This window comes from Calliphora vicina, chromosome 3, assembly GCF_958450345.1.
Source record: "Calliphora vicina chromosome 3, idCalVici1.1, whole genome shotgun sequence".
Taxonomy (NCBI): domain Eukaryota; kingdom Metazoa; phylum Arthropoda; class Insecta; order Diptera; family Calliphoridae; genus Calliphora; species Calliphora vicina.
The window spans coordinates 119885539-119899261 of record NC_088782.1 but is presented as its reverse complement, the minus strand read 5'-3'; the positions used below and the strand labels follow the sequence as shown (position 1 = coordinate 119899261).

The window sequence follows — 13723 nt, the reverse complement described above, 5'->3', positions numbered from 1 at the left end:
TGCTTACCAGCACGTACGTTAGGTAGTCTGGGAATTTACGTTTTTTGTTGGCAAGATCAAAGTCTACAGTTAAATTAATACATAAATTAAAGATCAGCAAAATATTAAGAATTTCTTGTTTAAAAATTATAAAGAAAAAGTTATTTATGGCTATTTAATTATTATTATACACCAGTATCGAATTAATTTAAATAAAAAACATAGTCTAAATCATAGGTCTTAATTCTAAGATCAACATCTATCGTAGCCAAAGTAGAGCTTCAAACGCAGGCTTTAATGTAGCCTAAATAGAGCTTCAATCGTAGGTCTTGGTGTAGGCTAAGTAGAGCTTCAATCGTAGGTCTTTATGTAGCATTCTACATTTCTTCAATTGTAGGTCCTTATGTAGCCTAAATAGAGCTTCAATTTTAGGTCTTGGTGTAGGCTAAGTAGAACTTCAATCGTAGGTCTTTATGTAGCCTAAGATTTCTTCAATCGTAGGTCTTTATGTAGCCTAAGTAGAGCTTCAATCATAGGTCTTTATGTAGCCTAAGTAGAGCATCCAACGTAGGTTTTTCTCTAGCCTAAGTAGAGTTTCAATCGTAGGTCTTTATGTAGCATAAGTTTTCTTCAATCGTAGGTCTTTATGTAGCCTAAGTAGAGCATCCATCGTAGGTTTTTATATTGCCTATGTGGAGCTTCAATCGCAGGTCTTTATGCAGCCCATGTAGAGCTCCAATCGCAGGTCTTTATGCAGCCCATGTAGAGCTCCAATCGTAGGTCTTTATGTGGCCTAAGTAGAGATTCAATCGTAGGTTTTTATGAAGGCTAAGTAGAGCTCCAATTGTAGGTATTTATGTAGCCTAAGTAGAGTTTCAATCGTAGTTCTTTATATAGCCTAAGTAGAGCTTCAATCGAAGGACTTTATATAGTTTAAGTTGAGCTTTAATTTTAGGTATTTGTGTAGACTAAGTTGACCTTTAATGTAGCCTAAATAGAGCTTCAATCGTAGATCTTTTGTAGCATAAGTAAAGATTCAATCGTAGCTCTTTATGTAGCCTAAGTAGAGCTTCAATCGTAGGTCTTTATGTAGCCTAAATAGAGCTACAATTGTAGGTATTTATGTAGCCTAAGTGGACTTCAATCATAGGTCTTTATATAGCCTAAGTAGAGAATCAATCGTAGATATTTATGTAGCCTAAATAGAGCTTCAATTGTAGGTCTTTATGTAGCCTAAATAGAGCTTCAATCGTAGGTCTTTATTTAGCCTAAATATAACTTCAATGGTTGGTCTTTATTTAGCCTAAGTAGAGCTTCAGTCTAAAGTAAACTTCCATCATAGGTCTTTATAAATTCTAAGTTAAGCTTGAAATTTGTAAATTTTATGTTGAGTTTTAGTCGTAGTTCTTTATGTAGTTTAATTTTAGCTTGAGTTTTAGTCGTAGTTCTTTATGTAGTTTAATTTTAGCTTCAATAATAGGTCTTTATGAAGTCTAAGCTGAGCTTCAATAGTAGGTCGTTATGTAACTTAAGTTGGGCTGCAATCGTAGGTCTTTCTGTAGTCTAAGTTGAGCTTAATTGTAGGTCGTTATGTAGTTTAAGTTTAGCTTCATTCGTAGGTCTTTACGTTGCTTAAGTTGAGCTATAATCAAAGATATTTATGAAGTCAAAGTTGAACTCGAATAGTAGGAGGGTATATTGTTAAGTTCAGTCTAAGTTGAGCTTCATTCTTAGTCTAAGTTAAAGTTGAATATTAAGTCTTTATGTAGCTTAGTAGATCTTGAATAGTAATCGAATCAAGCCAATAGCGACTCTGTTCCAAAGTGAAGCCTATTCCAGACAGAGTGTAGTCGGACGGGGCATGGTTTGGATTATAAAGCGGCTGAGTCAAAACTTCCCAACAACTTCATTCTAAATAGTTTTTAACAGGTATTGCAAAATAAAGCCGAGCGGTGTCATGATGGATTATTACGGTTTCATGTCTGGCCGCATATTCTGGGCGTTTTTTGTTCAATGCTCACTTTAAACGATTAAGTTGCGTTCGGTACAGTTTCCCTGTGATGGTCTGGTCTCAGATTTCAGCAGCTCACAATAGATAGGACTCTTTTGCTGCCACCAAAACTATCAATTTTCTCATCTAGCTACACTTTTAATTATCAGCAAAACAACAAAAATATTTCAAGTAAGTTGATCTTGATTAATTTTATGTACTTATTTTTGTTTACACTTGCACTTTTCTAAAATTCTGTTTTTGTGAGCTTTCACGCTTCACAAAATACAAAACAAATAAAAAAAAAACAGCAGCAACAATCCACCGACCTTGAACTTGACTTCTTTTTCACACCTTTTTTTTTGTTATGAAAATAAAAAGAAATTAATTATATGACAGCTACAGCTTAAACTAAACGAAATAATAACAATTGTGAAAAAAATAAATTTTTCGTTCATAAGTCCCCTTTTACATTGAAAGGCAGACGAGGAGTTGAAGAAGTAGATTTTATGATAAAAATGTCTGCCTTTCAATTTCTGCATTGTAAAAGGAAACTAATTCAGCTTTGGCTGGGGGAAGAAATCATTTTATTTAATTTCTTTATTATTATTTAGAAAAAAGCCGTTAAAAATGCAAGGACAAACTAAAAATCATAAAGAAAATGTGGGAATTGCGAGAAATACAGAGTATGAGCTATTAAATAGAGAGTGGGAGTAATTAGAGAGCTTAAAATGTAAACAAATACAAGTGTGGTTGTGTGAACATGCAAATATTTGTTTTGATAATAACACGTAATTTATTGCATATTGTTGTTGTTGCTTTGTTTATGTTGACAGTAATTTTGTTTGTTTTGTTTTGGTTTGAATGCAGCCATGTTTATTACACATTGTTGTTGCTTTGTTTATATTAACAGTGATTTTGTTTGGTTTTTGTTTGAATAAAGCCAGATCTCAAGAGCCTGTTTGTCTGTAAATTTAGTGTAAACATTTAAATGTTTTCTACGGAGCATAAAAATTAATAAATTTTAATGAAATTTATGATGATATTGTATAAAATTAAATGAATTTTAAGAAAATTTTATGTTAATAAAGATTTTTTAAATTTTAATTATATTTTAGCAAGTTTTTAAATAGGTTGCAGTTTTTTAAATTCAAAGATGAAAGAATGCCATGTATATAGACAAAGCTGGTCTGATATTCATGTATTGGATAGTGATAGAATTTTCTTTAGCCCCTGTCTATACTTGACAAATATTTATCATAACAGTTAATAAGGTTTGTTGTCAATACAAAGTTGTCTGTGCAAAAGCACTAACAATTTTGTCATAAAGAAGCAATAATACTAATAAATGGAGACTATACTGGATAATTTTTTATCTTGACAACGATTTTGATGTTTATCATGATAAAAATTTATCAGGTATATACAGAGGGTTAATAAATATAACTGAAATTTCGATTGTTGTTGTAGGCTTTTAATTTTTTTTGTTTTTCATTATTAGTTTAATTTAAAATCTTTTTGAAATAAAACAGCATTTTTAATTTATATTCTTTTCCAATTTTTGTTTGTTTCCTTTATATTCCAATTATTTATTCGACCCTTAAATTAAATAATTTATTTTAAATACAAAATATTACACATATAAATATTAGACTAAATTTTTATCACAGTTATAGAAAATCTAAGAAATTAACTTTAAATTAATAATTAAATTTGAAAATCATCACGACTATTGACACGTGTCATAATAAAGGGACGTTGCTCGGTGGGACACAAAAATTTTGAGTATAGTTTGGGTGAGAAGGGGGATTTTTCGTTGTGTTTTTCAAAAAGATTATTCCAATAAGAATTTGTGCCTAAAAAAAAAAGAGAAAATTTATAAAATAATAAATATTTTTAAAGATTTTTATTAAATCTTTACTTACTTGCTGCATGACCTCTTTGACTAATGTGAAAACAATCTTCCGAAGTATACGAAACATCTGTATTACCATTAGGCAAGGTGGGAAATATGAAATTCTTGGTAAAATGCTCTATATTTATGGTAAATGTCTGCAAATACAAATTTTATTTAAAAAAAAAAAAAACAAATAAATTTTCAATTTCAAAAATCACCTCCGTATTAAACTCTTCCCGATTAACAATCTCCATATCCTTTTGCACCCATTTATCCATTAATTTACCCATAAATTCCATTTGTTGTTTCGATTTACCAATTATGCAGGGACACTCAAATCTCAATGTTGTATAACATTGTGGCGGCAAACCTTTCAGGCGTGTCAACAACAACAAATTTGGAGCTGGCACTACATTCAACATTAAGCGGGGCACATTATCTCTTAAGTAGCGATAGGTTTTCAACATATTCTGTTCGTGCAATTCGATAACTTTCATGGGATTGGGATGAAAACAGGCATCAGAGCAAAAATCGTTATTGCCTATTAGCAGGGTGACGAGTTTCCAATGATGAGTCATATTGACATGGGAATCATGTTTCATACGTTTCACCAATATTTTGGCCATGTAGGGCATGTCGCGTGACATGGCGCCCAGTTCGGCGACATTGAATCTGAAATAAATGGGAAGGAAAGATAGGAATTTTTTAATTAAAATTTAAAAAAAAATTAATTAAACAAAAATGTATTAAAACGAGGACGGCACGAAAATAGGATTTTTTATTTAAAATTTAAAAGAAAATTAATTAAACAAAAATGTGTTAAAACGAGGACGGCACGTTTTTCCGCCATATGGTGCGGAACGGTTTTTTCTTATACTATTTTTTTAATTTTTTTTTTTAATCAATATTTTAATAGTTTGCGATGACGGCACGACATTCCGCTGAATCATGCGAAACGGTGGCGGTTAATTTTTGATTGAACTTTATTTCAAATTCATTTTATAGATAATATGAAACTTAAAAAATAATAAATAAAATCAATTAAAAAAAAATTGCATTGCGGTTTTCCGCATCTTAGTGCGGAAATCCGTAGCGGTAATTTTTTTAATTTTTATTTTGTATAAAACAAAGAAATATAATATAAATATCTACACAAAAAAATAATTTTGTAGATAATGATGGCGGTACAATATTCCGCTGTATGATGCGGTGCGGTTTCCGCACTTTGTTTTCTTAAAAATATATTTTTTTATAAAACTGGAAACGAAGAAAATTAATCAATCAGTTCAAAGCATAATTTTACAGTTAGCGGTAACGGAACGGTTTGCCGCTATACGATGCGGAACGTTAGCGGTAATTTTGTTCTTAAATTTAATTTTTGTTTAGAAACGAAAAACTTAATAAATCAGATCAAAGCATAATTTGACAGTTAGCGGTAACGGAACGGTTTGCCGCTGTACGATGCGGAACGTTAGCGGTAATTTTTTTCATTAAACTTGATTTTTGTTTAATGTTTAGTGTATAAACTAGTGAAAAACAATAAAATCGACAAAAAAAAAATCAAAATTTTACGGTAACCGCACCGATTTCCGCAGTACGATGCGGAGCGGTAATGGCCATAATTTGTATTAAATTATTTATATAACACTAAACTCAAATATAAATAATAGCTAGAAAAAAATAATTTTGCGGTTGTGGTAGCGTTGAAGTTTTCCGCTGTACGATGCGGAGCGGTTGCGGTAATTTCTTTAATTGGTTTTCTTAAATTTAATTTTGTATAAAACAGATCTGAAAATATTAATCAATCATCTAATTTACGAATAGCGGTGATGACACGGTTTTCTTCTGTATAATGCTGAGCGGTTGCGGTATTTTTTTTGGGGGGTTTTAATTCTAATTTAATTTTGTAGGAAATAATCCGCTGTTTTTCTGAATTTTATTTAAAACAAATTTTGCGTTAAAAAAATAGCAGCGGCAAATTTTTCCGCACAACGAAAACGTAGTTCACATTTACGAAACTTATAAACAATTAATGTTGTTTGAATTTTGCTTAACAAAAAGATTTTGCGATTAAAAAAGAAAATCCATAGCGGCAGATTTTTACGCACAGCGGAACCGCAGTTTACTTCTAGAAATCGAATATTCAATTAAAGTGCTATTAGTTCTTACTTAACAAAGAGAAGATTTTGAGTTTAAAAAATATATTCCACAGCGGCAAATCTTACCGCTCCACGAAACCGCAGTTCACTTATAAAAATTAAATATTCTATTGAAGTGTTTTAACTTTTATTAAATAAACGCAAGATTTTTTGTTTACCAAAGGGAAATTCTAAAGCGGCGAAATTTCCCGCACAACGGAAATGCAGTTCACATATACAATTTAAGTTTCTTTTTATTTTACTTGTTTGCCTTTCCCTTTAGATTGTTTGAAATTCTTTTAAATTCTTTAACTCACCTTGATGATCTCTCCGTACTTAAGCCATCCCTCAAGGCATAACCATACAAATCCGGATTAAATTCCTTTAAAATATTGGGCAAGGTCAAATACTGCTGCCACGTACCTTGACCCCCTATAGACCAGCTAGCACCACGATTCTCTTGTATAGCATGCAAAATATTATTGGCAAAAATGCCATTACCGGCCGTCAAAGAATCACCCATGGCTCCGATAATATCTATATCGCCAGGACGCAAACGATGAACCGAAGTGGGCGGTTCCGCGCTACGTTTGCCCGGACCATTTTTGGCATCACAAAACTTCATTAGTGAGCGGGCAACTCTATCCATTTTTTGAGTTTTCTTTAAAAGAAATAAAAAAAAAATAAAACAAATATTAGTTAAAAAGCTAAAAGGCAGACTTACCCCTCTTCTATGAGACATTTCTAGGTTATAGGGATCATCGCCCGATCTGCCCATAACATTGAGAAATATTGCACGAAAATTCCTTAAGTTCGAGCGCAATACTGTATCCAAAGAGGTGCGTTGACCCTTAGCATTTTGGTTGAGTAGAAACAAAACCACAAGCATCAATTGGCAATTAAGTATAAAGCGCATGATTTAAATAATTTATCTAGAAAAAAACATAAATAAATTAAATTATAGTTTGAATGATTCACAAACAATGAAAACGAAAGTATTATTTTTTTATAGTTAGAATAGAACATGTGTACAGATATATTTAAATTAGTAACAATTTTAAAATACAATTAACACCAAACTCGGTTTAAAGCTTCCGTTACTAGTTTCCATAAAAACATGTTTAGTTTTGTTTTGTTTTCTGTTTTGAAAATACTTTAGGTCATTCAACTTTGCTGATATTCATACGATTACTTTAGCACACATTGTTTTTTAAAATTAATAAACATCATTTTATTGTACTTTAGCTGAAAAACATTAATAATAAAACAACAACTAACTAAATTAATGTATTTTAAAACTGCAAAATTATGATGAAACTAAAGCAGGAAAAACAATAAAAACTTTAGCTTAGCAATAGTTTAAAGAATATTTATAGTCTTCTATATTTTAGCAAATCATGATTTTCGTCATACAAAATTTTATGTAAATTAATAACTAATGCGTCAGTAACAAACCGGGATTAAATAAATAATTCATGTGTTAAGAATATATTGAATTTTTGGAAATTTTTCTGAGTTACATTCACGCTCCAAAAAAAAATCATATTTAATATTCATAACATCTGGAAAATTAACAATTATTGCTTAATCAAGTGGAAATAATTTGAATTTTTACGAAAAACTTATAAATTTTCCATTTACAAAAAGAACACGGAAATACTTAAGACACAAACCTAGAGATTCCCCAAAAATGACGTACAAATCAAAAGAGTTACAACACAAACCTAGAAATTCTCCTACAATGGCGAAAAATCAAAAGATTTAAGACACAAACCTAGAAATTCTCAATTCCTGTTGAGTCTCTCGAAAAATGTCGGAGAAAACAAAAGAGTTAAGTCACAAACCCACTGTCTCATGAAAACAAATCAAAAAACTTAAGACACAAGCATTATATTTGCTGAGAGTCTCGAAAAATGGCGAAATAAACAAAAGAGTTAAGACGCAAACCTGAGAGTTTAAAAATGGCCGTTCAAATCAAAAGACTTAAGGAATTCACTTGATTTGTGTGCAAATCGAGCGTTTTTGTGGATAAAATAGATTTTTTGTGTGAAATATTAAATTTTTTTTGCAAAACATGTATATTTTCAAAGTAATTAATTCAAATAAAATAGATAAAAGTTCCGTACAGTTATCTGGACTATAAAAAAAGTTACACGCATCCAAATTCAGAAAATATAAAATAAAATAGGGTATACTTTTTTAAGTTATTTTGTTTCTTATAGAAACAAATTTCTTCGGGTTCGTATATATTTTGCACAGGTTTTTGAAACAAACCTTAACATAACACTCTCAACTCTCTCCAAACTTGGTGAATTTTGAAGAACAATTTCAGATTTATTTAAAAATTTCTAGAAATGCATGACAAACTTCTATAAACCCTTATAAACTTAATGAAATCTATAATTATAAAAATTAATATTAATTACAAAGAAACCAAACTACCAGCGGGAAATTCATCCATTTCAAATTAAACTGAAATACAAATTATTTTGAAAACCAATAAAAATAAAAGTACCGGAGAAAATTGTAGTGAAATACCATTAAATAATTCAATTTAATTGTGTTAACTCATGTTATAACATTTAAATAATAATTAATAAAGCGTTTACTAGAATCCAATTATATTCGTATAATGAAACTCAATTGAAAACCGTGATTAAATACTTTACAATACAGCACGTGATTTTTTTAAATACACACCTTTGTATAGCCAAAGCAATGGCGTGAAGTGTGTGAACAATTAATTGCTAAATAAAATGTGTTGTAGTCGTTTGTGTTAATAATGGTTTCATTTGTTTAAATGCTTAGTAATTGGAACTAAATATTTAAATTAGTAGCTAGAAAAATTAACAAAATTAACATGTAAAACAAATGATTTATTTGAACTAATAAAAAGGTAATCAATTGTTAACAATTAATGATAATATTATGTAAAACAACTTGGGGATTTATTATAAGGGCACTTGACAGAAATAAATAATTAATATATTTATACTTAATTATGTAATTAGAAGATACTATTACAATTTTGAATAATTATAGCAATAAAGGAAGTGTTAATTAAAAAATTGGACAGAAGGAATACAAAAGAGAGTTAAATAATGGGTTGCATATCCAAATTCAGTAAATTTGGTGAATTATTGATCTGCAAATTGTGTCATTTATAGAATAAATTATGCAGAGATTATTGTATGCCATTACACACAGGCTTACATTTGCTTTGATAACCGTTTATCATAAAACAGTGATGTCAAATTTGCATACGAATTTCCAATTGTTTTGGTGGATCATTTAAATTCTATTAATTAAATAGTTTTCTACAGAAATCATTTTATTTATATGTTTGCTTAATGAAAACATATTTTTTTCAAATAAAAATTAATAAAATTTTATTTAAACCTAAAAATTTTAGTTAAAACGAAAGATTTAAGACACAAACCTAGGGATACTCCAAAAATGGCGGCTAACTCAAAAGACTTCACACACAAACGTTATATTTGTTGAGAGTCTCTCGAAAAATGGCGGAAAATCAAAAGAGTTAAGACACAAACGTTATATTTGTTAAGAGTCTTTAGAAAAATGGCAGAAAAATCAAAAGAGTTAAGACACAAACCCAAAGTCTAGAATAATGGTGGACAGAACAAAAGAGTTAAGACATAAACATAGTATTTGTTGAGAGATTAAAACAGTGATGCCAAATAAGCTTTTGATGCAATTTTACTGCAGTTACCAATTGTCAATTATTTTGGTGATTATAGCGTCATTTAAGTCATATTTAATAACTATTGTTAATTAGATCTTATCTTGTCTACATGTTTACTTAATGAAAACATATTTTTTTCAAATTAAATTTAATTGATTTGTTTTCCAAATAATATTAATTAGTTTGTTTATTTTTTCCAAATTTTATTGTATAATTTTTATTTATTTATTAAAATTTTGTGTATGTAATTATTTTAATGAGTTGTTTTTATTTTGTGCAAAATTGCTTAAAAACAATTTTTAATAAAGCAGCTATTTAACACGTTTTAAATAAATAAAAAACCTTCAATATTTATAATACAAATAAATGTAAAAGCAACAACTAATTTATTTTCAAAATTAAAAGCTTATGTATTTTTACATACATATTTCACTTTCATGTGAAGTTCATATAACAAATACATAATTAACACTTAAGTGTTAATTTTTATTTACTAAAATTTGTTTAATAATAAAGCAAAAAAATAAATGAAATAGAACTTATGTATTATTATTAAGCAGAAAATAAAATTTTCTTCTTAATTATTTACATAAATGCTTTACTCAAAAAGAAATTCCCCCTTTTCAAAGCTTATTAATATGTATGTATTTCTGTTCACTTTGGAGTTAAATAAATTAAAACTCTTATACTCTTATTTAATTAAGTTTCTTACAAATATCGTTTATATATGCATCTTAAACATGTCTTTCGGGTTTATTGAAACATTTTTCATATGTTATAATATCACCTCAATTATTTTTTGGAATATCAAGTTTTTCATCATAAATTTTTAGTTCGCATTTGTTTACTATCGTTCATAATGTGTTTTTTGTTAGCTACTAGCATAACCTTTGAATAAAATTATTAATTGTGTTTAGTTTGTATTTAAACTATTTCTTTAACATAACAACATGCACATGGGAAACATATGAAATTTAATTAATTTTTTCCTTTATGTGTTTTAAGTCCTTTGTTTTAGGTTTAAATTTGTGGATTTGATAAATTTGTGAAATTATAGATATTTTTGGTGAAAATAGTGTTTTGTTTTTAAATATAAAATTAAGTTTTTGTGAATATTTTTCGGCCAATGCTCACTTCAAATGAATCACAGGTTCCCTGTGATGGCCTGGCACGATTTCAGCAGCTCATAATAGATAGGACACTTTTGGTGCCACCAAATATAGAGCCTTGTTCAAAATATACGCCATCTAATGATGTAAATCTCGACAAATTGTTGGTATTTTTGTAACAAAAGTTTTATTTGTGCAAATTCATTGTTAAAAATCGTAAATTTGAGAATCACTGCATTTTTAAATAAAATGATACACTGTTTGCATAAATGTATGGCATCACTGCCAACCATTTTCTTGTTGAAACCGTTAGACGTAAGTCAGTGATGCCAAATATGTGTTTTTTTAACCCTGTTACTTCATTTAAGTAGGAATATGTTTGGTGGCTTATTGTGTAATTCGATTCGAAAAGAAAATCCTACGAATTAGTAGTCCTCGCCTCACCCAAACTAGTTACAATTGTTTACAAATTCCACCAATATTTTAAAAGTTTTATAGCTAATATTTTGCAATGGGACTCATACTAATAATAGTTTTTCTATATAATTTCAATTAAAATATTTTTATTTAATGACTAATGATTATATTTAAAAAAAAAACAATAATCAAATTTTAGAGTTTTTGAATTTTGTTTAAATATATACAATTTTTAATGAAAAATTCAAATTTAAAAACAAAGTTTTCAACTATTTAAAATTTTTTCATATATTTTTGGTTTAAAAAATAATAAATTTAATTTTTAATGAAAACTGAAAATTTAGAAAAATGTATTCTTTAAAAACTTGAAATTTTTTGAAAGAAATATGTATTTTGAAAAATTTTCCAAAAAAAAATTTTTCATTTATTTTTGTTTTATAAAATAATAAATTTAATTTTTAATGAAAACTGAAAATTTAGAAAAATTTATTCATTTTGAAATTTCTTTTTTCAAAAAAAAAAAAATTTTAATTTCAAAATTTATTTAGATTTTGTCTAATATTTTTTTATTTATTTTTTTTTTCAACAAAATTTCTACTTAAAAATAGTTGTCATAAAAAAAATATAAAATTGAACACTCAAAACTTAAACTCCTCCAAATTATATTTCAAAACAGTAATAGAAATTGATTATCTTATGAAACGTTTATTGCAAAAACCAGTCAAGCAACAAAACATCAAAAATTTAGTTTCTGGGCGATTACTGTTTTGTAATGGTATCGTTTAGTGCAAAAGAAATAAAATTCTGAAAGCAAAGCCGACAAATTAGTCACTATTATGTAATACTAGGTCCCAATAAATTTTTTTCCTAAATTAATGTGAAAAAATAAAAGATTTACATGTTTATGGGAATATTTTTCAATGCCTTACAACGAAAGCAGAATGCACTGTATGATAACGAATAGTTAATTCAAAACAAATATTTATATATGAATATGATGTTAAATTCTTTAAAAAAGTTCATTTGTTGATTTACTTCTGAAGTTCCTAATAACATTAGAATAATTCATATTAAATTTACAATAGTAATGGTTGTTTGTTTCAGAAACCAGTCAAGTGCAAACTTTATATTATTTTTTTTATAGATAAAACAAGATTTATTATTATCAAACAGTTACACAAATGTATAACTTTCATAGGAAAAAATATATATTTTGTAAAAGTAATTTTTAGGTTGCTTTTTTGATTTACTCAAAATCAAAAAATTTATTGCTTGACTGGTTTTTGAAATAAACGATTTAATTGATGTCAATTCAGAGCAAATGATAAAAAAAAACTATTGTCCACTAGTGTCAAGAAAAACAAACAACCCAGAAAGTATAAGGAACTAATACAATGTTTTTTGGTAAAAAAATTATTTTCAAAATTAAAATTTTTTCAAAATTAAATTTTTTTTAAATTTTTTTTTTATTTTGCGTAATATTAAAAAAAATAAAAATATTTATTTCAAAATTTTAAATATTTGTTTGCATCTGTTTGTATTTTGTTTCAAAACAAAATTATTTTTGTATAAAAATTTAAATTATTAAGAACTTCTTTAAAAAAAATACATAATACCTGCCATAGACATTATTAATTGTCAAGATCTATTGTAAACATCATCTATTTAACTCACCAAAAATAAATATTTACCAAAATTTAAGTATTTTTTGCTTAAATTTTTTTTTGAAAAAATTATTTTGAGTAAAAAAAAAAAGATCATTAAATTAGAAATTGTTTTTTAAGTTGCCAATATTTTTCTTATTTTAAATGAAATTTTCATGAATTTTATTTTTAAATTAGTAATACCTATTATTTTCAAGCACAACAAAATTCTTTTAATGTAAAACAAAAACAGAAAGATTGAAAAATAATCACAATAATTATTAATATATTTTTATTTAAAACAATAAGACTTTTTTCATTTTTATAAATTTGCCAAATATTTTTTTTTAATTTACAAAAAAATTTTATTTTTTTAGATTTTTTTTGAAAACAAACTTTAACTTTTAACCCTAAATAAATAAATGAAATTTAAAACTAATTCAACACATTTTTATAATTTACTTTTTAATTTGCGGAACTCCAAAACTTTTCTTATAATTTTATTCACTTTTTTTTAAATTCGTTTATATTATTGCACCCGCGTTATGATTTCTTCTAAATCTAAAGCACGACTTAGCAAGCAGACACAACCGCACGTCTTAATAATACGTTTAAGTTTAAGTTTAAGAATCAACAACGACGACTACGACAACAGACAGTCAACTAAAATATTCTGATTGTGATTATTTTTTATATCAAATTCTAAAGCATACAAAAAAATCTTCTCAATACAACAACAACAACAATGTTTTTATCGAGTTTTGTTTTGCTTTTTCTTCTTCATTAAAAGGTGGACATACCTCTTTTTTCAGTGATATTCCTATGGTTTTTTATTGTTGTTGTTTTT

At 27.5% G+C, this 13723-nt stretch overlaps 1 protein-coding gene across 1 annotated transcript; it reads right to left on the bottom strand.

Moving 5' to 3' along the window:
* Positions 1-3503: 3503 nt before the first annotated feature.
* On the bottom strand, positions 3504-13453 carry LOC135954187 (phospholipase B1, membrane-associated). Its single transcript, XM_065504264.1, has 6 exons — positions 13339-13453; positions 6729-6936; positions 6322-6665; positions 4085-4538; positions 3895-4021; positions 3504-3825 (listed from the first exon to the last, which is right to left on the bottom strand). The coding sequence occupies exons 2-6, from the start codon at positions 6918-6920 to the stop codon at positions 3677-3679; spliced, it is 1266 nt and encodes a 421-aa protein (XP_065360336.1). The 5' UTR covers positions 6921-6936; positions 13339-13453; the 3' UTR covers positions 3504-3676.
* Positions 13454-13723: the final 270 nt, after the last annotated feature.

Coding starts and splice junctions, on each gene's coding strand:
- LOC135954187 (XM_065504264.1), bottom strand. CDS start 6,920: ATGCGCTTTATACTTAATTGCCAATTGATGCTTGTGGTTTTGTTTCTA. Junction 6,666..6,728: donor AAATGTCTCATAGAAGAGGG/GTAAGTCTGCCT, acceptor TTTCTTTTAAAG/AAAACTCAAAAAATGGATAG. Junction 3,826..3,894: donor TCAAAGAGGTCATGCAGCAA/GTAAGTAAAGAT, acceptor TTTTTTTTTTAG/GCACAAATTCTTATTGGAAT.